Source organism: Lepidochelys kempii, chromosome 3 (assembly GCF_965140285.1).
Source record: "Lepidochelys kempii isolate rLepKem1 chromosome 3, rLepKem1.hap1, whole genome shotgun sequence".
Taxonomy (NCBI): Eukaryota; Metazoa; Chordata; order Testudines; family Cheloniidae; genus Lepidochelys; species Lepidochelys kempii.
In genome coordinates this window covers 11,311,543-11,333,943 of record NC_136382.1, presented here as the reverse complement: position 1 = coordinate 11,333,943, position 22,401 = coordinate 11,311,543, and the positions used below count along the sequence as shown (strand labels likewise).

The window sequence follows — 22,401 nt, the reverse complement described above, 5'->3', positions numbered from 1 at the left end:
CAGGGAAGTTGCAGTGGGGAGACAAAACAGCCCTTTGTCTCTCCACAGCCCCATCTCTGACCATCGCGTTCTCACCCACTCACCCCTGTGTTGACTTCAGACCTACAGAGAGGCCTTTGCAGGGTTGGAGGGAAATGTGGAATGTTTCCATGGCGACAGCTTAGGGGCCTCCTCCACCCCATCTGTTCAGGAGAGACTCACACACCGCGGACACCTTCGTATATGGATCTGGGGGGGCACAATCCCTCCCCTCTCTATATTTTCTTTTAGTGCTTTACACAGTCAAGTTTTGACTCTAAGGAGGACAGAGAAAGGTTGGGCAGACAAGAGGAGAGATGGGTGCCTGAGAATTGGGGTGGGGGGGAGAAGGAGATCGGGAAACCTGTTTGGTTGATCAAAAGGGCCCCAAGAAGTTCTCTGCCTACACAAATAGGGCTGGCCCTCCATGGGGCAGCCACTCTTCTGGGCCTTGTGGGGAGATAATACTAGTCTCTTCATATTTAAAAAATACATGTAATTAAGCTTGTCCCATGGGTATCACAGCTGTGTGCTCATGCTTAGCTGGCGACTAGATTTTTCCCTGCCTATGATATTCAGTTACACAGTGGATGATCACAAGGCCGCTTTCTGCCCACAGTGATGCCTTTAGGAAAGCTGAATTGCTAATTGGCTTTAGTTGGACGTGGGGGAGGGAAACAGGTCTGTGTTTGGGTTAAAAGGCAGATACTGCCATGGAAAAAAGATAATCAGATTTATCAATGGCAACGGAAAACATCAGAAAGAACGTAGAATAATTAATTGTGATAGGCCACAGGATCATACACAATTGCAGCACCATGTCACGGCGGTAATCACAGTGTTGCCCTGCTCTAGAGATCCTCGAGCCAGGCTCCTTGCTATCTCAAAGGGCAGAATCCAACATTTTCCATCATGTTTTTCATAAACTCTCTGGGTCTCTTCCCCCGCAACTCGCAAAGACTTTCACTGAAACATTAGGCCTGGCTGCGAGACCTTCTCCAGCCTTTTGGAAACACGATCCCATAATTAGGAAAGACAAAATCGTTCCTGTTAAATAAGTACAATGGTTCGGTTCTCTGACTCCTTGGTAACATGAAAACAAAGCTTTGGATGTTTTGGTACATATGTGAGCTGAGTTCTTCTTTCTTCTTAAACCGAATCATGGTATTGAAATCCACAAAAGCAGCCAAAGTTGTGTCAAATTAAGTCTACGTAACAAATTGTCCTGGAGCCAGCTTTGCTGAATGGAAGGACATCAACTCTCTGCCTTTGGGCGATAACAAGGCAATGGCATTTTCTCCTGGGCTGACCTGGTCAGGAAACGAATGGATGGTGAGAAGAAGAAAGTGTCTCCGTGCCATCACTATCCGAGATGTCAAAGCCAGAAGTTTAAAAAACACCTGAGTCCTGTCTTTGTTTCTGGCTGTTTCATAGAAAGTGGTTACAATCTGGTCTGTTTAAAGGGAAAGATTCAGATCAGCCACTGTTATGATGAAACTGGGTCTTCTCTGCTTACTTAGTATTAGCTGTTCCTGGAAGTCCTCTTTATAATACCGTACGGAATTGTTCTTCCAGAATTACATCATACTTCCCTCGAGGAGAGAGGGGAAAAAGCAAACACTTTTGCTTGATTATTATGTGGCGTCTTTGTATCTCACGTGGGTGAGCCTGAAGTTCATGGGAGGAGGAAGAGGTTATGCAGTTATGATGTCTCCATGGCTTTCGGCTAAGACCAGGCTATTCCAGGAGTCCTGTTTGGAGCTGGCCTGTGGAGGTTGGCTGATGGCTGATTGGTAGCCCTGTGGGGAAAGCTTCAGGGCTGAAATAGCAGGGTGAATAGAAGATCCGTGCCCAGACATCGCGGTGACTGAGAATGCCTACAAACAATGTAAAAGTGAAAAGATTTTTTTTTAATTGCTTCAGACTAACAACATTACAGCAAGGAGAAAGCATTTCACTTTCCACAGGTCTAATGTTACATTAATATGTACATGCAAAGACATGAGATTTGCAATATTGAATTAAACCATCGGTTCACTGTATCTGGTATCCTGCTTCAATGCCTGATTTGTGATGCTTCAGAGAAAGACAGTTTCCCTTTTCCTCTGAACCCATGCCATTTATAACACTGCAGAGAGTGCACTGAGTTCTTTTCTGAACTCTACAGGTGACCATTTTATACCCTGAGGTATAAGATTTGACCACCAATTACCCTTTGATTAATAGCTTGCTCATGCAGAGTGTAATCAGCGCTACATTACTCTGGACTCGATACTGCAAGCATTGGATCAATCCAGCAAAGCCCGTAAGCATATGAATTTTTATTATGATGATTTAATATTATTTGATTTATTATTTAATATTGGTTTTATGGTCAGAATGCTCAAATATTACACTGAGCCTTTTATTTAAACATTGGCGTTCTTTGGATGAGTTTAACAGAGGCTAAGCTAACTCAGTCTCGAATATTAGTCTCGTTATGATATAGGGAATCAAATATCTTCTTAACCAAGAAACAACAGCTACAAATAAACAGGCTTCCACACAGATCAGGTTCCAGATTTGTCCGTCTTGTTCACCAGGGGCGTCAGCCTGCCTGGAACTGTATAAGGCACATAGAGACATCTAGTGGCTGAATAATATACTGCAAATAAACTTATTGTTACAAGTCTGGCATATAGCGTAGAGCTGTGTGATTCTGGTGATTTTAATTCTCAGGTGGTTCAGCTCAGCTTTTTCAGTTTTGTTTTACATGGACTTGTGCTCACTGCACTGAGCTTCAGGTTTAAGCAAGCCCACAAATTCATAAAGAAACTAAGCCAAAACTGCCAAATTTTGCCTGGTTTCAGGTCAAAACCAAACAGCACAGCTAAGGGCTTATCTACACTTGGATATTTATGCAAATAACTAGTCCAGAATAATTAGCATAAGCCTCTGTGTGGGGACTCCTAGTCCAGAATTACAGTCCCGTTTATGATTTAGCTTACACCGCTTTGGTATATTTCCCAACGTAAAAATGCCCTTAGTGTTGCAAGTTTCGCCCCCTGTGACCTTTCAGATCCTTGGGTTGAGTAAATGGCTGTCGTTTGCCTTCAGAGAAGGTTCTGAGGGTGTCTTTTCTCCTCAAGTTACCTATATTAAAGTTCACACCTTTGTCATACCTCTTGACCTTTCCTGCTTCATTACCTGAGAAATAGGGCTCGGGTGCCCGTAATGAGATGAAAGCCCCGGTTCCGTCTTTATGGGGCGCATTTCCTCGGTGGTGGTGGTGGTGTTGGTGTTATTGGCGGAGCTGGGGGGGGGGGTAAGACTCTCACTACTGGACGGTCCTAGGAGAAAACAGCAGTTAAACCAGGCTTCCCATCAGAGGAGCTTTACGTACAAAAAACATAGCAAAGCATTTGTGGTTTGGGGAAAGAGAACTCTGTTCGTAGGCCGGGTTTTGCTGCCATTGAGAGACCTTCAAAAATCTTAACCAGGTTTGGAGAGAAGAAGAAAAGGATGATGGGAGATTTGCTCGTTTGGTAAATTACCCTTGTCTCCCCACTTACAGTGTTCCTGCCTCTCATTCCATGTACTCTTTATCCCTGGCAGGGCAGGATGGAAAATCTCCCAAAGTCCTGTGTCAGCATAAACAGGGCTTGGTGTAAAGCCTCCGAATGATTCTCTGTGGGAAGTGGCTTCTGTGGTTGTTCCATAGCCCTGGTTGGGAACCTGGAAGGGGTGTCACCAGGACATTACAGGTGCTAATTAGTACCAGTGATGATGGGGATGCCTGTCCACTGGGAACCGGACCAAGCGCACTCATTTCACATAGGTCACCAAACAGCAATCCAACAGTGATCAGCTACCTGTTTGCTAAATCCGGGGATGTCTGGTTCAGAGGGCAGAATTCTTAATTTAGTTCTAAAGGGTGAGTTTCTGATACTATGCTCCTCCTACGCGCGCTACACACAGACATACACACACATCTTGTTTAACGCTCACCTGCTGGTGTCTTGGATTTGTTAAGGTTCTTCGGCTTACGTTTCCTCGTTTGAATCCCCTCTTTTCTCATTGCTAAAGGCCTTGGGACCTAGGAACCCAAATGCAAAGCATACTGTTTTCAGTATGTACGCAATACAACCTAACGTACTGGGATTACATCTCTGCCTCCTAGGATTTCAGGTAATCAGTAGATTTAACTAAAAAGACATGAAGCCAAAAGTTACTGACCAGCAGTGATTGAATTGAGAGTAGAGACAAGCCCTGGCTGCAAAGTTTGGCTCCAGATCTGGATCTGAATTTTTTGGAAATAATAGCGTGTTTGCATCCAAGGCTTTGAATCACCAACTATAAAGCCAGAAGGGATTATCAGATCCTCTACTCAGACCTCCTGTATAACTCAGGCCAGAGAATTTTATCATGACTAAATCTATGTCTACACTCCAGAGCCTATGTTGACATAGCTCAGATGCAGCATATGCTGACAGAAGTTTTTCTCCCAGGGTAGGAACACCACGTCCCTGAACAAAGTTATCTTGGCTGACAGAAGTATTCTTCTGACAGCATCCCTGCATCTACAGTGGGGGGAAGAAAGGGGGTGAGTTCACACGCTGACCAACATAGCTATGCCAGTGTAAGCTTTAAGGGCAGACCAAGCCTAGCACATACCTTCTGGAAAGGTATCCACGCTTCCTCTGAAGACTTCAAGAGATGGAGACTCTACCACTTCCCTTGCTAGTTTGTTCCATTGGTTAACCACCCACACTGTTAAAAATTATGCCTTATTTCTAACTTGAATTTGTCTGGCTTTGACTTCCAGCCACAGGTGCTGGTTACATCTGTGACCCCAAAACCCCTCAATTCCAACGGGCAAGGGGGCTACAAGAAAATTCTGATTCTGGTCTATCCATTCTGTCCAAAGACTATCAGGTGAGGTCTTAAATGAAATCCAGGGTCACACTGGTCATTAATTTCAGAGGGGTAGCCGTGTTAGTCTGTATCAGCAAAAAGAACGAGTACTTGTGGCACTTTAGAGACTAACAAATTTATTTGGGCATAAGCTTTCGTGGGTTAAACCCACTTCATCAGATGCATCTGACAGTTTAACCCACGAAAGCTTATGCCCAAATAAATTTGTTAGGCTCTAAGATGCCACAAGGACTCCTCGTTCTTTTTACTGGTCACTAATATCGTTGTGAAAGGCATGATCAGATATGCTGTAAGGAATCAGGTGTGTATACTGAAAATGGGTTTTAAAGTCTGTGTCAAGGCCGATTGGACAAACAGTTTTTCTGTCAGACACAAGATGTTTATGCACCTGTCCCTGCCACAGCATGTAAATTAAGCATTGTAAGCTAACACAACCGCTGCACATGGGGATGTGCAATCAAGAGGACAGCAGCACACAGGAGAATAAACCACAGGGTTTATCCTGACTCAGAGCACAGACAATGAACTCTGGGGATATAAGTAGAAGGCAAAAAGACACCCCTTCATCCTGCACCTCGGAAGTAAATGGACAGTGTCTTTACATTCATGAAAACGGGATCTTTGCCCACCTTGCTGGAAGATACTGCAACAGATTTTGGGAGAAATAAAACTCCTTTAGAGAGGAGGTAGCCAGTTAAGCTTAGTCTCTATAAAGCGTGTTGTGATTTTGTTTTATACGGAACCCTTTTGTTTTTATTCTCCTCACTCACTAGCTCTTGAATCTTTGGTAATAAACTTATCCTTGATTTCACTCTAAATATATCTAAGTGCTGTCACACAAAGCTAGGTGCTGATCCTGAGTTGACTCATACAAGCTAATGTGTGCACTGTTTCCTTGGGCACAGCAGACTGGGTATTTCTGTGGCATTCAATGGAGAAGGGACTGGCTACAACAGGGGATGCTTCAAAGGGGCTCGGGGACTGGCCTGCACCTATTGTTAACCTGCAAGGCAAAGTAAGGGCTGGCAGAGCTCAGAGGAAGTTGTTTGCATAGCTACCAGGCTGGCTGTGTCCTCTGACACCCCGCTAATCACAAACAACTCTCTCTCTCTCACTGGAGGCAGGGGGGTAACAAGGTGACTCCTATATTGACGGAAGGGGGGTTTCCATCTGTGTAGTTAATCCACCTCTCCGTGAGGCTTTAGCGAGGACAATGGAAGAATTCTTCCATCGACCTGGTTGTGTCTACACCGGGGTTAGGCTGACCCAGCCACGGCACTCAGAGCACAAAACTTTTCACAGCCCTAATTTTAAGTAGAGCCCAGACATTGCTCTTTGGCCTAGGCCCATCTGTAAATGAACACTACAGCATACACTCTCAGGGAACGGAGATCATTAACGGCATAAATGAATTTGTGTCTAAAACCAACAAACCCCCACCCCTGTGATCAGCAATGGGAAGAGCTGTTCGGGTTTGCAGTTCAGCCGGTGAGGGTTTGCTGTTTGTTTTCACTGTGTCTCATTGGACACAGAGAAGATTCACAGATTTTAAGGTCAGACGGGGTCACTCTGACCATCTAGGCCACAGAGAGCGGGGACAATCTTCCCTAATTTGCCTTCACCTGGAGCAGGGAGCGAGAGGTGGATACACAGTGGTTCACGACTAGGACTGCCTGGGCATTGTACACATCTGTGTCCACATCTGGCGTTCGGAATACAGAGCCTCATCCCACACCACTGTAGTGAGTTTGTGAAGGGAGTTTGTTTCTGACTTCAGTGGGGAGCATGAGTGTGGAACTGGCTTGTAACACCTTAAACTTCAGATCGGCCATGGGGCCTGTGTGACTTGCCCAGATCTCATTCAAACAGACTCTTTCAGGCTTATTAGCCATCAGGCTGGTCCCAGCAGTTGTGGGACCCTCTCAAACATAGCCAATTCCTGTCACCATGACAAGACTACGATCGAGAGAAGGGTTATTACATTATACTGCTTTCTTAGAGTCACGGATTCTGAGGCTCGAGAGAACCATTGTGATCATCTAGGCTGACCTCCCACATAGCCCAGGCCACAGGACTTCCCCGAATTAATTCCTGTTTGAACAAGAGTATGTATTTTGGAGAAAAACATCCAATTTGGTTTTAAAGATTGACATTGATGGCGAATCCACCCCCACCCTTGGTAAGTTGTTCCAATGGCTGATTCCCCTCACTGTTAAAAACTGGCCCTTCATTTTTAGTCTGCATTTGTCAGCTTCACCTTCCAGCCGTTGGATCGTGTTATGCCTTTATCTGGAGGGCGTAAATGGCAGGGTAAGTTACACTGTGCTAAATCACCTTGCTAAATCATTTTCAGTGAGTGCGAGTGTGATTCATGTTTTGGGGGGGCCAAAGACTGGGGTTGTAGAGGGGAGATCAGCCAAAAGAAAAAAGTAAGACCGTGTAAGATAAAGCAGATTCCCACCTGGCACCACTTGAACTAACCCTGTCTCACATCCTGGGAGAGTAAACAGTCCATCTGCAGTCTAAAGAGCGGGCACACAAGTCTATTCTATTTTACACAGGTTCTCATACCACCCTCCCACCCTGCTAGCTGAGTGCCCTCCAGCCGTGCATTAAGCAACCTGACTACACGTCTGGCCCGGGTTATTTGTTCTCAGCGTCTCATTGTCATTACCCCGTGGAGCTTCATGTACAATCCGCAGGCGTTACAGACTGGCTCGCCTTCAGCGTTTCTGCGCCACAGCGTGGTCGTGGTCGTGTGACAGTTGGCACAAGAGAGCCCAACGCGGCGGGAGGCGGACTGCAACAAGAGACAAAAGCAACAGCAGTGTCAACAAGTCGCTAGCGTTACCATTTGCACAAGCGGTTTCTAGGTTGGAGCAGACCCCACCCAGCTTTCCCTGATGCATGGCAACTGTTGCAGGGGTTTGCGGATGTACTAATAATATTTTGTACAATGGACAGTAACTAGCACCGAAGAATCTCAGTGCACGTTACAGACATTACACGGATTCAGCGTCACAACACCCCTGGCAGTACGGTCAGTGGGTTTTTACCCATTTTACAGATTTATAAACCAAGGCACAGCGGGGTAAAGTGACCTGCCCAAAGTCACGCCGGGCTTAACCATTAGCCCAGTTGTGCAGCCCTGTGGGTGAGAAAGGGGACGTGACAGAATATAGTACTTCCCTGCGTAGGAGACCCACATCACCAGACCCTGCATGAGCGGGGCAGGGCGGGAGGGAGCTGCTGCTAATTCACCTCCCATGCAGGTGGGCAGGGCGTGGGCAGGCAGGAGTGGAAAATGGGTGGGGCCTTTGCTCCACTCAACATGCCAGCCAGCTGAGATGGCACAGAGCGGGAAGCAAGATACACTAGGTACTGGGCTGGCCTGGCTTACTTCTCCCCTGGAGTGAGCCGTGCAGGGGCGTACGCAGGAATAAAAATTTGATGGCTTTGGGGGGGAGGGGAGGCACATTTTGTGTCCCCTGCAGCCGGAGGAGCTCACTCTCCCTGCCCCAGCGCTGGAGCCAGAGGAGTTCTGTGCCCCTGCTGATTTTTGGGGGGGAGGAGGGGTTGCCCCTGCTTGCCCCCCGCCTTCTGCCTGCCTCCAGAACCGTGACTCTCGGTCACCGTTAGGTCCCCACCATGGTCCTGAGGCAGCACATTAAGCACTGCCTCCTGCTCTGGCCAGACAATGATGGGCCAAGCCAGCCAACGGGGTCAGTGGCACAAGTGGGCAGAGACCCACGGGCTCCTGGCTCCTCCTCCCAACACTCGCGCCTTCTCTGTAAGTGAAGGGAGATTTGACAACGGTCAAAGCCGAAGCAGGAAAATCTAATTTGTTTCCAACTTCAAGTGAGACTCCGCCTGACAAAGGCCGAGTCTGGAACTGGGCCCAAGGTATGAAATCTGGAGCCAGGTTTTGAGTGCTATGAAATTTGGTGGCGTTTTTGATCCAGGCGTTTGGTTTGTTCCATCACAGCAAGAGGGGCCAGCTGGGAAATAAAGATCTGGATCCTAACGCAACCACCCCCCATATTACAGGGTGTTTAGACCTGGATGTTTGGCTTGGGGGGCCATCCCTAGATGCATGTGTTTAAAGGGACATTGTTGAGATGTCCTGCCATCATTACTGTGTTCCTTATAATAACTCTGTCTGGAACTGTAACTCTCCTTCCTCCCCAACCTGCTGCCTATCCACCACCTGGTCACATTGCTTTATTATTGTAGGGTTGCTCAGGAGAGCCAAATGGATGGACTTTGATTTTGTTTTTAATCGGGGGGAAAAAAAAAAAAACCAGTGCTGAAGCAGTCTGCCACTTAGAGTCTCTGGCAAAACACAAGACGGAGGCTCCTGCTGGGCTGCCTGGACTGGATTTCTTCTGCGAGGAAATCACGATCCTGCTGCCACTAAAGTCAATGGCAAAGACCCCTTGATGTCAGTGGTGTATAATGTAAGCTCTCCTGGGCTGGGCTCTTGCCTTCTAACCTGTACAGCTCCTGACCCTCTTTTGACATCAAATAAATGATCAAAGCAGAGGCTTCCACATGTGAGGTTTTCAATCATATTTTCCTTCAAAAAAAAAAAAACAACAACAACCAATATTTAAAATTCAGGAAAGACTCATTCTGGAAATTGTGATGAAAACATGTAAGCAACTGTCAGTATGTGCAACTGGTCCCCTGCTGGGCCTGATCCAGAGAGGGTAGGTGGCTGTTAGAGGCCTGCTTATGAAGCTTTAGCTCCAGGTGTTGCTACTTGTGTATTTAACTCTGGAAGTCCCCAGTTCAATCCCTAGTGCGTCAGTCAAAATGGTCAGCATGTAAAATGCTATGAAACCAGCCCCTGCTTCTCCCTCTTGCTTCATTTTTAACTGCCCAGAGTCTGTAACCCACAAAACGGTATCTTCTGTTCCTGTCAGGTTTGCCCATATGGCTGCCATTTCCTTGTTTTGCCTTTTCTGCAGATGGCAACATGGCCGCCCTTTGTTTACCTCCCTGTTTGCACTTACTGGCATTGTGGCACGAAGGTCGGGGAACCTGGCACTGACCTAGTACAACTGCTGTGCGCTTCACTCGCTGAGCTTCCTTTGCTATATGTAGGCCTGGAACAAAATTATGTAGCCGAACACACCCAGACTTTGTGGGCGTTCTAAACTGAAACCTGGATCAGGGACCTAATAGGCGGAAGCAAAACTGGGATCCAAACTCACCCCGACGGCAGGGTGTTCAAAACCCAGATCCAAACTACTGCTGCTGCTCCCGCAAGTCAATCTAGAAACGAAGGGATCAGCACAGGTACAATAAAAGCCAGCCTGTCCCACAGCTTTTTAGAGGATGGGGGGAAAAATCTGTGTGCATTGGTTTGTTTGTTTCAGATTTTAGTGCAGCCCTTTGCACTTCCTGATTAACGGGGAGCATGGGGAGACTGGAAACTGATGTGCTGAAACCACATGAGAAAGACCGTTCTTGTCGTACTTGAAGGGAGAAATACTGAAACACAAGAAAGCCCACTGGCCTGAAGTTTCCACCCAATTTTATAGAGCAAAGCAGCTTAGTTAGCTCGTGTACATGCATGTGGTCTAGCCGTCTTCTGCTTAGTGTATGCACAACGTGCCTCAGTTGGCACATGACCAGGATTCATCACTGAATTTGGTCCAGGGCTTGGATCATTTGCTTCCCGGCCTCGGGCCATGTACTGACGGGGAGTGTGACGTGACCGCTGATCCGTGCCCCCGAGTCTAGTGGTGACAGCACAGTGTTAGGAGTCAGGAATCTGGATTCCAGTCCCACATCTCCCAGTGATTTGCGGTGTCATCATGTCCTCTCTCTCTAGCTTGTTTTCACCAGCTGTGAAATGGGGATAAGAACACCTACCCCACAAGGGTGGGATGATGTTTAATTCAGTCTTTCCCAAGGTTTGGAACACTGAGCTCCTCTTCAGAAATCAGTCCTCTCTCCCTACAACCTCACTAGTGGCCCACCCACCTTACTGTAGACATCTCCTGTGCACCTCAGCCCCGCTAGTCCTTTGGGATGTGACCCCACACCCTTTGGGAAACCATGGCTTCGTTCATTAACATCCATCAGTGGAATGAGAGCCTTGGAGAGACCATGCAATGCAGGTAAACACTGTGTGTGTCTGCACGCTAGGGAGAAGATCCTGCAAACACATGGGGAGATGTTTCTACACTGGCTCAAAACACAAGCACTGCAAGCACTGTGGAAAGATCAGCAGTTATCACGTGGCAATGTCTGACCTGGCACACACTGAGACGAGGGAATGGCTTTACAGAGTCAGTTGATTTTTAACACGCATCTTTTTGTAGTGAACGTATCTATCTGAATATGTACGCCATCTTCACCAAGACCAGGGATTGAAACCAGGACATCCTGAGCTAAAGCATCACTCTCTGCAACCATGGGCTGTACCAGACACATAGCCACTGTGGACTGGGCCCAGTGAGGAACCCACAACTCTCATCAATGGGTTACCTAGGCATACACACTGGGCACCTGCCCCAGGCGCTAAGCTTCCCTCGCCTTCTCTTAAAAATATACGGCAGAATTGAAGCAGCAAATGGGGATTTGGGGCCAAACCCTATTACAAAGCAATTCAAAATCTCCTTCCACACACAAATTCGTGGAAGAAACCCCATCCCAGCCATCTCAGCCCTCCCCAAACACTGGGGAGCTTTGAAGTGTGCCCAGAACAGCAACAAATTCAGGCTGTGTTGACTCTGGAGAAGAGTCAGTTTCCGAGGGGAACTAGCAGCTCCTGATGTTACGTGCCCCAAAGGCCTGCTGAGCGAGCACCTCTGCCAGGCTCAAAGTGCACCGGTTCCTTACAAACCCTAGCACTCTTTCAAACCAGCCTAGGGCCTAGCAAAGCACGGAACCTCTCAAGTGACTTTGGGAAGACAAACCAGAAGCACGTCACTATGAAGCACTTTAGCCAGCAGAGGGCGCCAGAGCCAGCGGATTATGGCCAGCTGAGCGTCATCCGCAGAAGGCAAAGCCAAAGAAATCCAGGCAGTAGCATGATTTTTGCCTTCTGCCTCTCTGAAGATGCTGGAGAGCGACAGACAGGCTTGTATGCTGTATGTATGTATGTATGTATGTATGGTACAGCATGTAGCCCCAGCATTTCAGTTCTACCTCCTGGCTTGCTCAGACAGGAAGCCACCAGAGGCTATGGAGATGGTGGGGTCACCAGAGGCTGAGGGAGGTCACAGGCAGGCAGGAAGTAGCCAAGGGGTGGGCATCACATGTACATAAATGTGAACAGAAATGTAGAGAGAGGTGGAGGGGACCAGGCTGGAGGTGGAAAGGGAGCTGGGGGTCAAGGGCAGAGCTCTGTAGATGTTATTTTGTGTAGAACCCTGTAAACCCAAGGGCTGGCCTTCTGCTCAGCTGTGAGCAGCAGGCAGGCACTTCGGGTCTCCCATGTGTCCCACAGTCCTTTGCACCATTTGCCATGGGACCTCCATTGAGGAGCCGATGCAGCCAGTGCAACAGATCACAGAGTTTTGCAGGCACAGACAACTCAGCTGAAGCCAGGATGCTATTTTGGAGGCACAGAGAGAGGCCCACGAGGCTGCTGGGAGACACCAGATGATCTCCCAACTTTTGCCTAGGATTCTAAGCCTCGTCATTGCAGAGTGCCCAGGTCCTCTGGGCAGCTTGGATTGAGCGAGTGTTTCCTGTTCTGGAGTCTATTGTGTAGTTGTGCGCAGGCTGCAGGCGAACGGCACACGCCTTTCCTTACCAGCCGCCTCTGGGGTTTGATCAGCGGTCGGTTGATGCCGTTCATCTTGTGGTAGAGCCCACATGCGTTGCACAGGTAGTGTCCCGTGCCGTCTCTCCTCCAGAGTGGGGTGGACATGGCTCCGCAGTTGACGCATTCTCGCCCCTCAGAGTAGTCGTCAAAGAACTCTGCAGGCATGACAGTAAACAAGACAAGAAAAGAGGGTGGACAGGTTGAGTTAAATAAAACATTTTTAAAACTCTCCACTCTTGGTCCTAAATACTCAAGCAGTACCTGGCTATCTGCAGAGAGCAGAAAAACAGGGGCTGGGGGTGGGGGGAGGGAGGGAGAGGTTGTGTTACGACTTTCCTTAGGAAAGGCAGGTCTTATTAAAGGCAGGCTGGCCAAGTGGCGAGGCCCTTGGCTTGGGATTCAGGAATCCTGCCTCTGCTACACGTATTCTCTAGCACCTTAGACAAGTTACTTAATCTACTCTGTGCCTCTTCTATCAAGTGAGGATAATACTTCCCCACCTCACAGGGTGTTGCGAGGATAAAACCCTCTAATGATTATGAGCCTCTCAGAGACTAGCCCAGTGGTTCTCAACCTTTTTTCGTTTGCAGACCCCTAAAACATTTCAAATGGAGGTGTGGAAATCTTAAGACACAATCTGTGGACCCCCAGGGGCCCACAGACCACAGGTTGAAAACCACAGTAGTACAGTGGTGAGGGCTGTAAAACTGCCTTTTGAGGTGCAAACTGGGGCCCTCTCTTTTCATCAAAACCACGCTGTTCATGCAGGCCCAGATCTGAAGCCCACTGAAGTCAATGTAAAGAATCCCATGGATGCTGGACTGGGCTCGTCAAAGCTACCCATGAAAACAACACGCACCTATGGAGGGTGCAAAGTCCTCACTGTCACTTGTAAATCAGAAAGACACTTGCACAAGCAAACATCTAGCTCTGCATGCAAGCACTAGATCCACATGCACAACGGATGCCCAGGTAACACACTGTCTGTTTGTTGACACCACACTCATCATCAGGAATCGATCCTGTGACTCTCAGCATAGAAAAATAGGCCTCTACCACTTGGAGTAAAGGAGACCTTCTCCAGGGACAAGAAAAGAGCAGGCTGCTAGCGTGACTGGTGTGAGCCACTAGAGGGCGACATGATCCCATGCATTCTGCCAGCATACTGCACAGGGTGCTTTTTAGACAGTTTCACAGAAGTACCCACATGGACAAATCTGGCCCATGACGTCTGCTTACAAAATACTTTCCTGGGAATTTGGAGATGCTAAAGAGACTCTTCCTCAAGCACTGCAGCCCTAAGACAGCTACGGGAGAGTAAGCTGGACTCTATTCTGCCTTGGCAGTTACATGCTTCATGCAAAACATCATCGCTCTAATAATGGAGAAAGAGATGGATCACACCCTGATTTTCAGATCGCAGGATGAGCCTGCAGTGCTGGGCTACGTGTGTTGCACCTTCCGCTCTGGGCCTGATCCACAGAGGAGCAGCATCTGTCAGAGCTCTTTAGTGCGAGCTCGAGAGACCAAAGCTTTCAGCTCCAGAATGAAGTCCCCCCAGTTCAATCTCTACAGTGGACCACGATAACAGCGGTTACACCAGTGGCCATGTGCTGCTATTTGACCGGCACTCTCCAGAGTTAAATTCAGCTTGAGCTCAAAAGACGGGCTTTGCAGCTAGTGGGTCTAACAGACCCAGGTCTACTCTGAAACTCGTCCTTGGATAGAGTCACAAATAGCAAGTGTGAAAAATCAGGGCACTTTTGGGGGGGAATGGAGGGACATTGTCTTATATGCAACTAAGCCCCTAATCAGGACAGTCCTGGTAATATTGGGACGTCTGGTCACCCTGTCCTTGGGTCAGGCATAGAGGGGAACTAGAGAGGTACATGTGCAGATAACAAGCAACAGTGCAAACCCATCCTCAGCATAAAGAGGTGCAATTCCATTGAAATCATGGACAAACTCAGCGCAATTCCCTTTGGCTTGGTAAAATGAGAACACCTGATGTGAGCATCTGTGGGCCATAAATATCTAAACCTCTGAGACTGCAACGCATCCCTGATGTTAACCCAGACAGAGGATAACAGCCTACGACCGCTGTCAGTTTGCGGAGTTACTCCTTTAGCGAGCGGACTATCCTCTTTCACACTGCTTTGGTGCAGCCCCAGCTGACGACATGAGGGGTGGGAGAGTTGTTACAAAATCATTCCTGCAGACTCACTTCCCCGATTATAACCGAAGGAACAAGATTGCTTGGCTCTCAGTCTAAACACAGAAACTACCGTAGAATGCAGATGCAGCATTACAAAGGAGACGGGGGGGGGGGGGGGGAAACAGTGCAGCTTAGTGTGTCCTGGGTTTGCAACACACATCTCAGCCACCCTTGGAGGTGTCAGCCTTCCTGGGTTTCTCAGGCCGAAACACGTTACATGGTGTGTACCACAGTATGGGGACAGAATATACATAACGGCCAGGCCAGTGTTGATAAAAGCACATTTTTGGAAGCTGTTTAGGCTTAGGCCATGCCAAACAGAAGCTGCTGAAGAAGTGGCCTGTTCAACACTGTACCGCAGATCCTAGGAACCTTGCCATGAGACCCGGGCTTTGTTATAGCGGCGTGATCTCTGGGACCCTAACAGATCTCTCCACAGACAGTTCAGAGACAAGCCCATTGAGACAAACAGTTTTGATCAGGGGAACCTGTTTCCCACTCCACGCCCACAGCGGATTCGTTGGTGTCCCGACTCCTTTCACTGCAGCGTCTACACTGAAGACGCTGGGGCAAATGAGATTTTGCCGTAAAGACCTGATCCAAAGCACATGAAGATCAGACGTCGTTCCGGGGATTTCAGTAGGCCGTGGACGCTTGAGAGCCTTACGGATTTTGTAATTTCATGTTGAGTCTTGTGAAATTTGGTGTTTTATTTCAATCCCCAACTCCTGGAGACATGTTATTAGCTAAGAATCTCATCAGTCCTTTGGAAAAAAAAAACAGAAAGGTTCTAACCCACAGGCTTGTGCAGAAAAGCTTGAAACTGTGAAGCGAATGCACGTAAAGGCCCAGAAACCAGAAGACAGAGAAAAAGAGGCATCTTTTGTTTTTTAAAAAACATCCTGATTTTTATGCCAATCTCATCATTTTCTAGGCCTGACTCATGATTCTGGAATGCACAGGGTAGCCATCAGAACATAAGAATGGCCATCCTGGGTCAGACCAAAGGTCCATCTAGCCCAGTATCCTGTCTGCCGACAGTGGCCAATGCCAAGTGCCCCAGAGGGAATGAACAGAACAGGTAATCATCAAGTGATTCAGTCCCTGTCACCCATTCCCAGCTTCTGGCAAACAGAGGCTAGGGACACCATTCCTGCCCATGCTGGCAATATTGTGATTATAACGCCTTCCTTGTCTCCTTACAATTATTTGAGTCTCAACCAAACCACAGATCAAAAAGTGTCGTTTGAAAAGGAAAGGCACTAGTGCAGCTGGTTAAGAAACGAGTCCTTCCTGTGAAAAATCTGAACAAAATCAAAAATTTCAATGAACATATAAAAAATGTCCTCTGATTTTTGGGGGGGTTTCAATGAAAGCCCCAAAATTTTCAAAAGACATTCAAATATTTGCACCCAAAGTTTTATTTTGTCAAAAGGCCAATTTGCTTTGAAAACAAGTTTCAGTAATACATTTTCAACACACTCCAAAAAAACAATTGGTAAAATCGGGCTGGACTAAAATTGAAACTCAAAACTTTTTCCAGTGGAAAACTTATGTTTTCAACACAATGAAAATGTGCGTGGGAAGTGTCTGCTGTCCTAGAAATTATTAATTATTTTTTAATCAAAAAATTGAAAGTTTTTGGCCAAAAGTCAAAAAGATTTTGTCTGAGGACTTTTTTTGTTTGTTTTCAGCCAAAACTCGGGGGGGGGGGGGGAGAAGAAGGAGGAACTGGCTGAAAACCAAATTTTCAGGGTTTTGGTTTTCTGAGAAAAAGTCAACATTTTCTGCTAAAATCTTTGACAACAAATATTTTTTTAAATAATTTTTGTCAGAATTTTCTGGAGGAAAAAAAACAACATTTTCCACCCAGCTCTACAGTCAAGTGTCCCTGATTACTATCGGCCTGAGGTCTGTTGTCAGGCACAACTTGGGAAACTTCTTTTCACTAGATTCTTTCCCGTCCTAGTCCCCATCTTCTCTGTATTCATTTCTCATTCAACCCATGCCTAGCTGTTTTTCCACCTTTCTTTTCCCCACACTGGAGTTTTTCATTCCCTCCTGTCTGCTCGCCACAAAAGAATTCAATTTCTCATCAGAAAACCAAAACATTTTCAGTTTCCATCAATTTTTGGCTGAATAGGTTCATTTTGGAGATTTTCAGTTTGATGAAAAATTGAAATTTTCCACTGAAAATTTTGACAAACATATTTTGTTTTCATCTAAATCTTCCTCGGGGAGAAAAAATCCCAAACCATTTCCCATTCAGCTCTAAATCCACCATTTCAGTGTCTCAGAATGCTGATCATCCATAGCTCCTAGTGACTTTAAAGACAGTTGCAGATGTTCATTACTTTTGAAAATCAGACCATTAATATTACCCAGCTGCTTTGGGGGCATGCAGATGTCTCTATCAGCAATAATATCCCCAGCATGCTGATCTCCAAGGTGAGTGTGACAAGATCACACTGCCCATGATGGAGGAAATGCGGAGCCAGGAGTTGAAGATGATGTTTGCAAGGTGTAATCTCTTCACAATCTCATACAGCACTACAGACCTGTCTGAGGAGAGACTGCTAATGTTCCTCATCAGGAATGTTCCTCCTTCTTCTCCAGGGCATACTTTATGTTGCTGAAATCCTTTTAACAGGAATGCTCCCTAGGAGGACTTCTTCCCACAATATAAACTGAATAGAACAGGAGTCTTGAGCTCTGATATGTGTAGTTTAGTCTTTGGCACTGTCCCTTTATCGTCTCTATAGTGGTGAATTAGAAGGCAAGAGAATGGATGTCTTTATAAACAAGGCCTCATTCAACCACATCCAGCTGAGCTTGATGCAGGAATGACTGTGGGGAGTTCTCTGGCTTGTGTTGTACTGGGGACAGGCTGGATAACATAATGGACCCTTCTGCCCATAACAATCCATGAATCTACAAAAGAACGAGCACCAAATTTCTTCACGACTCCAGCCTTCTTACCCCTTCCCTCCATGGGAGCTCTTCACTGGCTTCCCGGTTCTTATCACATTGAACAAAGCTTTGTCTCCTTCCCCTCCAGGCCCTCGCCCTCGGCCTCATCTCTGCTCTCAGTTCCTCCCAGTGCTCCTCTTGCTCTGCTCGGGAACACTGGAGGAAAGGCTGGATGGAGTCCTTTGTTCTGTGCTCTGCAGCAGGTCAGATTTGATGATCATAATGCTCCCTTCTGGCCTGATGAGCTATATGAAGCCCTCTGGGAAGAGTTGGGCCTTCATCTCTTTCTGCCTCAATGCCCGCCCCCTCCCCAAAGGGGATAATACCTCCGCTCCTAGCGGGGCTGCTTGTGAGGAGGTAGCCACTGGCGTTGGAGAGATCTGCTCAGACACTACTGCGTGCCAGAGAAAAGCCTATTCACCATGCTAAGAGCCTGTGCTCGCTGACTGGACGGCCAGGTTCTCCAGGACACCACGGTCGCAGCGCCACACGGATTTGGTCTGGTTTGGTTTTTCCAGTGTTCTGCTCGTTCAGTTTTCCCTTTTCATTAATAACGAAGATTAAGTAGCGTCAGCCTCTGGAGGCTCCCTGTGGAAGGCGCCTGAGTAAGTGCTTCCATGGCTTTAAATCCAGTCATTATGAGCCCTTTTGACACTTATTCTTCCCCCCAACCTTGTACTAGCAGCCTGGAAAGGAAACATTTATTCAGGCAGCAAATTGCCTGAACAGCTCCCGCAGGGAGCCAGAACAATGGGAGCGGAGGGAAGGGCTCCTCCAGTCACACTCAGGGCAACAATTTCCCTTTCACGGAGCCGCTGGACGGCGAAGATTTATGGGTCCATAATGTGACCTCTTTATTACCCTTCACACCAGGTCCCTCTGTGGAGATTTACGCCCTGCCCAGAGCCAGGCACAGCAAGTGGCAGCTTGGGAGGGAATTACGTTTGCCAGGAAAGGGTTCGGGCCACCATTTATGTGGGAAACAAACGCAGAAGCCTCTGACTGGAATGGCCTCCCTCTCCCCTCAGAACTTACTGCTTCCACCACCCGCCTCCCTGACTCAGCACCTCCACTGCATCATCATCATCATCCATTACACCTGTACCCCTTCCCCTGCTCTTTGGCCATTGTGTTAGGTCTGACTTGGACCTGAACCTGACTGGTGCTGAGGACTTTGAATTCCCATCAAGGTCTCAAGGGCACCCCGCAGCCCCTGTGCTGAGGCTCCCAGTACCTCAGCACTCGGTCTTGAGAGTGTAAACTGCTCGGGGCCAGGGCAGATTTTAACATGAAACAGCATGGTCTAGTGGTTAAGGAGCTGGTCTAAGAACCAGGTGACCTGGGGGCTGGTCCTGGCTTGAACAATGAGCTGCTGCATGACCTTGGATGAGTCTTTCCCCTCTTGGCTGTTGTTTAGCCAGACTACACGGTTCTCAGGCTGGGAAATGTCTTTCGCTAACCTGGGTGACGCAATGGGCCCCCAGTCTCGGCTGGAGCCTATGCATGCTTCCACAATCTATCTCCGTGGTTTTCAACATTTTTTCGTTTGCGGACCCCTAAAAAATTTCAAATGGAGGTGCAGACTCTTTTGAAAATCTTAGTCATAGTCTGCAGACCTCCAGGGGTCCATGGACCACAGACTGAAAACCACTGATCTAACATCATTTTTTCGGGGGGGGGGGGGGGGGAGGGGGTGGATTTAGAAGGAAAAGTCATTGCTAAGATACAGTTCACTTAGGGTCCATGGTCTCAGAGAGCGGTACCTTACCAGCACGTGGTTCCACCGATATCAAGAGCACTGCTCACAGAGTAAGGTGCTACTCACCAGGCAAAATGGACTCAGTGCAGTGGTTGGGCAGGAGGTCCCATGCACATCTAGTGACAGGGGTGTCAGTGGTCCCTGGGAGGTCCTGAGTGGTGGTGGGTGACTGCACAGGTGTATATTTTATTGTGGCGGACTATTACCATTTAAAGGAAGGACTTCTTTGAAATAGAGACAAATAATAATCCAGGAAGCTACATATTTCTGTCCAACGTTACAATCATTCCCAAACCAATCCTTTTGTTTCTTTTAAGTTTAAAAAACCTTCATTTTGGGCCTTGAAGGGGTTGTCTTTGGGGATTGAACAGGAGATCTCTGGATCTAAAAGCGTGAGCTAAAGAACCAGAGCCAGGGGTGGCTAGTGAGACTAGCCCAGGACCTGGGATTCAATGCTGTGTTCCACCACACACTTCCTGTGTGACCTTGGGCAAGTGACTTAGTCTTTGTGTAACTCATCAGTTTCCCCATCAGTACAATGGAGATAACAACACATCTATAACTGTGTTAAAGAGCGTGAGGTGCTCAGATAGTGTAGTAATACAAGTACCTAAGAGAGAGAGAAAAGGTCCATTAGCTCAAACGCAGTAGGAGATTTATACGCTACTATACATGGGCCAGCCACTAGAGGGGGACAAAGAGCCTCACTGTATTATTTTGGATGGGACATACTTGAGGCAGTTTATTCAACTCTGACAGCTCTTACCCTCCCCTTCTGTCTGTTATCTTTACCCCCTTTGATTTGCCCAGTGGAAATGGGTTTCCATTAATACAGCCCTGGAGTTTTGTTTACAGATGGAGGGAAATTTAATATCAACATTTCCCCCTACAAAAGTGTCTTGTCAGTTCACTGAAGCACCTCCACAAAGGAGACACCATCCGTCACGCCCAGCCGGGCACTTACCGGCTTTAAACAGAGCGTGAGAGCAGTTCTTCCCCCCCGAGAAACTGCCTTTCCTAAACCAATTTGTTATGATAAGAGGTGAGAGTGGCACACTCGTGTATACGCATCCCAGATGGACTCTTAGAGGAGTCTCACTTTGCACAAGTGCACATTGGCTTTAAAAGCAGACCCAGAATACTCCGCATGGGAATTAAGAAAGGCAGGGGACTCCCGCCACATAGCAGAGGAGATCTGAGCTGGGGAGCAGAGCACAGGGACAGCTGGGAAAGCAGGCAAACACCAGGATCGCATTCAAAAATTATGAGCCATGCCCCACAAATCATGATTAGCTTAAAAATCATGATTATTTTTTTAAAAAACTAATACATTTGGAGTTCTTTATATTTGCCTTCTTGCGTCTGAACCTTTGGGTTCATGTTTTCAAGCTTTTCACTGCAACCGCAAGGGCTCAAGACTCACTTTGTTTCTTGACATAAGAGCTGAGAGTCTCATGTAATCACATGACTCCAGGAGCTGGGGCTTAAAGAAAAAACACCAAATAGCATGGGTCACCTGATAAAAATCACAAGAAGTTGGAAGCATTAGTCATCCCTCTAATGCTACAGAGCTGAGCTGCGGAGCACACCAGAGGATAGGTGAGAAAGCCGGGAGCTCTTGTAATGCTGGAGAATTCACCGATAGGAAAGCAGGGGGATTTCTGTAATGTTACAAGCAGACTTGCTCTAGCAATGCTGCAGCACAGCTCTGAGCTGGGAAGTAGAACATGGTGGTAGGATTATTTTTGTTTTAAGTAGGAATGAGGGCAGCAGAACACGGCTGATCAGACTCCATTCCCACCCTCCTTCCTCCACTCTTTTCTGTTTAGATTTTATTTTCTTTAACATTTAAAGGGCCACAGGCAACCCACAAAATACGATTCAGCAAGACTTATGACCAACAGAAATGTCCCGAGGATTTATTTTTAAAGGGCCGCTGTCAATTTGAAAATCCCATTTCCATCTGAAAAAGTGCCCCTAAAGCGATTAGAACTGAAAGCGACTCAAGAAAGTAACATTTTTCTCCATTGTTTCCATGTATTTACTTTGTGTAGTCGATGGCACTTTGACAATTCACACCCGGGCATCATGCTTTTGTGAGCATAAATGGAACATACGTGATCCCCGGGCCTGTGTGCTGTTCTCGGAATAGCAGGGGAATAGTTATAAATATATCACATGGATTTATTGCCCCATTTGTTTTGTTTTGAAAAATTGTTAGCAAACATGAACATTGTCCTCGTTCTGCAGTCGGCCTGCCTGGGATCTGAGCTAGCAGATCCAGTTGCAGAGTGGTGTTCCTTGTCAATTAGAATCCCTGTCAATATCTAGGGATTTAATCGCATGTGTAAGGCCTTGTTACAAATGATTTTTAAAAAAATGTTTGAACCGCTGTCCTGAAAATATGTTGTGTTTTTTTGTCATTTCACTCATTTGTGTTGGAAATATGTCTGACCCAGACTCTGGCATGTGATTTATTCGGTCTGATAAGGAGAAAAAGAACCTACATATTTGCTTATAAAATATTCAGACTATGATCTGGTTCTAACATTAAATCACTTTATAAGAGGCTTTTTTAAAATCACTGTTTCACTCAGTATCACAAGTTTCAAAATGCTACAGCAAATCTGTGGCTACCTAAAGCTTCACAGTTCTTATGCTGAACTTCACGGCCTAAAACTTGGATCCCCAGCTCCACAAAGCACAGATCTTTGCAACCTGACCTTTATCTGCAAACACACC

At 47.0% G+C, this 22,401-nt stretch overlaps 1 protein-coding gene across 3 annotated transcripts in view; it reads right to left on the bottom strand.

Moving 5' to 3' along the window:
* Window positions 1–1,712: 1,712 nt before the first annotated feature.
* GATA4 (GATA binding protein 4) overlaps window positions 1,713–22,401 on the bottom strand; it is a 38,356-nt gene continuing 17,667 nt past the window's right edge. For all 3 annotated transcript variants that reach the window (XM_073335075.1, XM_073335076.1, XM_073335077.1), the window contains 5 exons: window positions 12,704–12,870; window positions 7,607–7,732; window positions 4,006–4,093; window positions 3,205–3,347; window positions 1,713–1,895 (listed from right to left, as the gene is read on the bottom strand). In XM_073335075.1, the coding sequence (XP_073191176.1) occupies window positions 1,713–1,895; window positions 3,205–3,347; window positions 4,006–4,093; window positions 7,607–7,732; window positions 12,704–12,870 (707 nt within the window). The remainder of the gene's footprint in view (window positions 1,896–3,204; window positions 3,348–4,005; window positions 4,094–7,606; window positions 7,733–12,703; window positions 12,871–22,401) is intronic.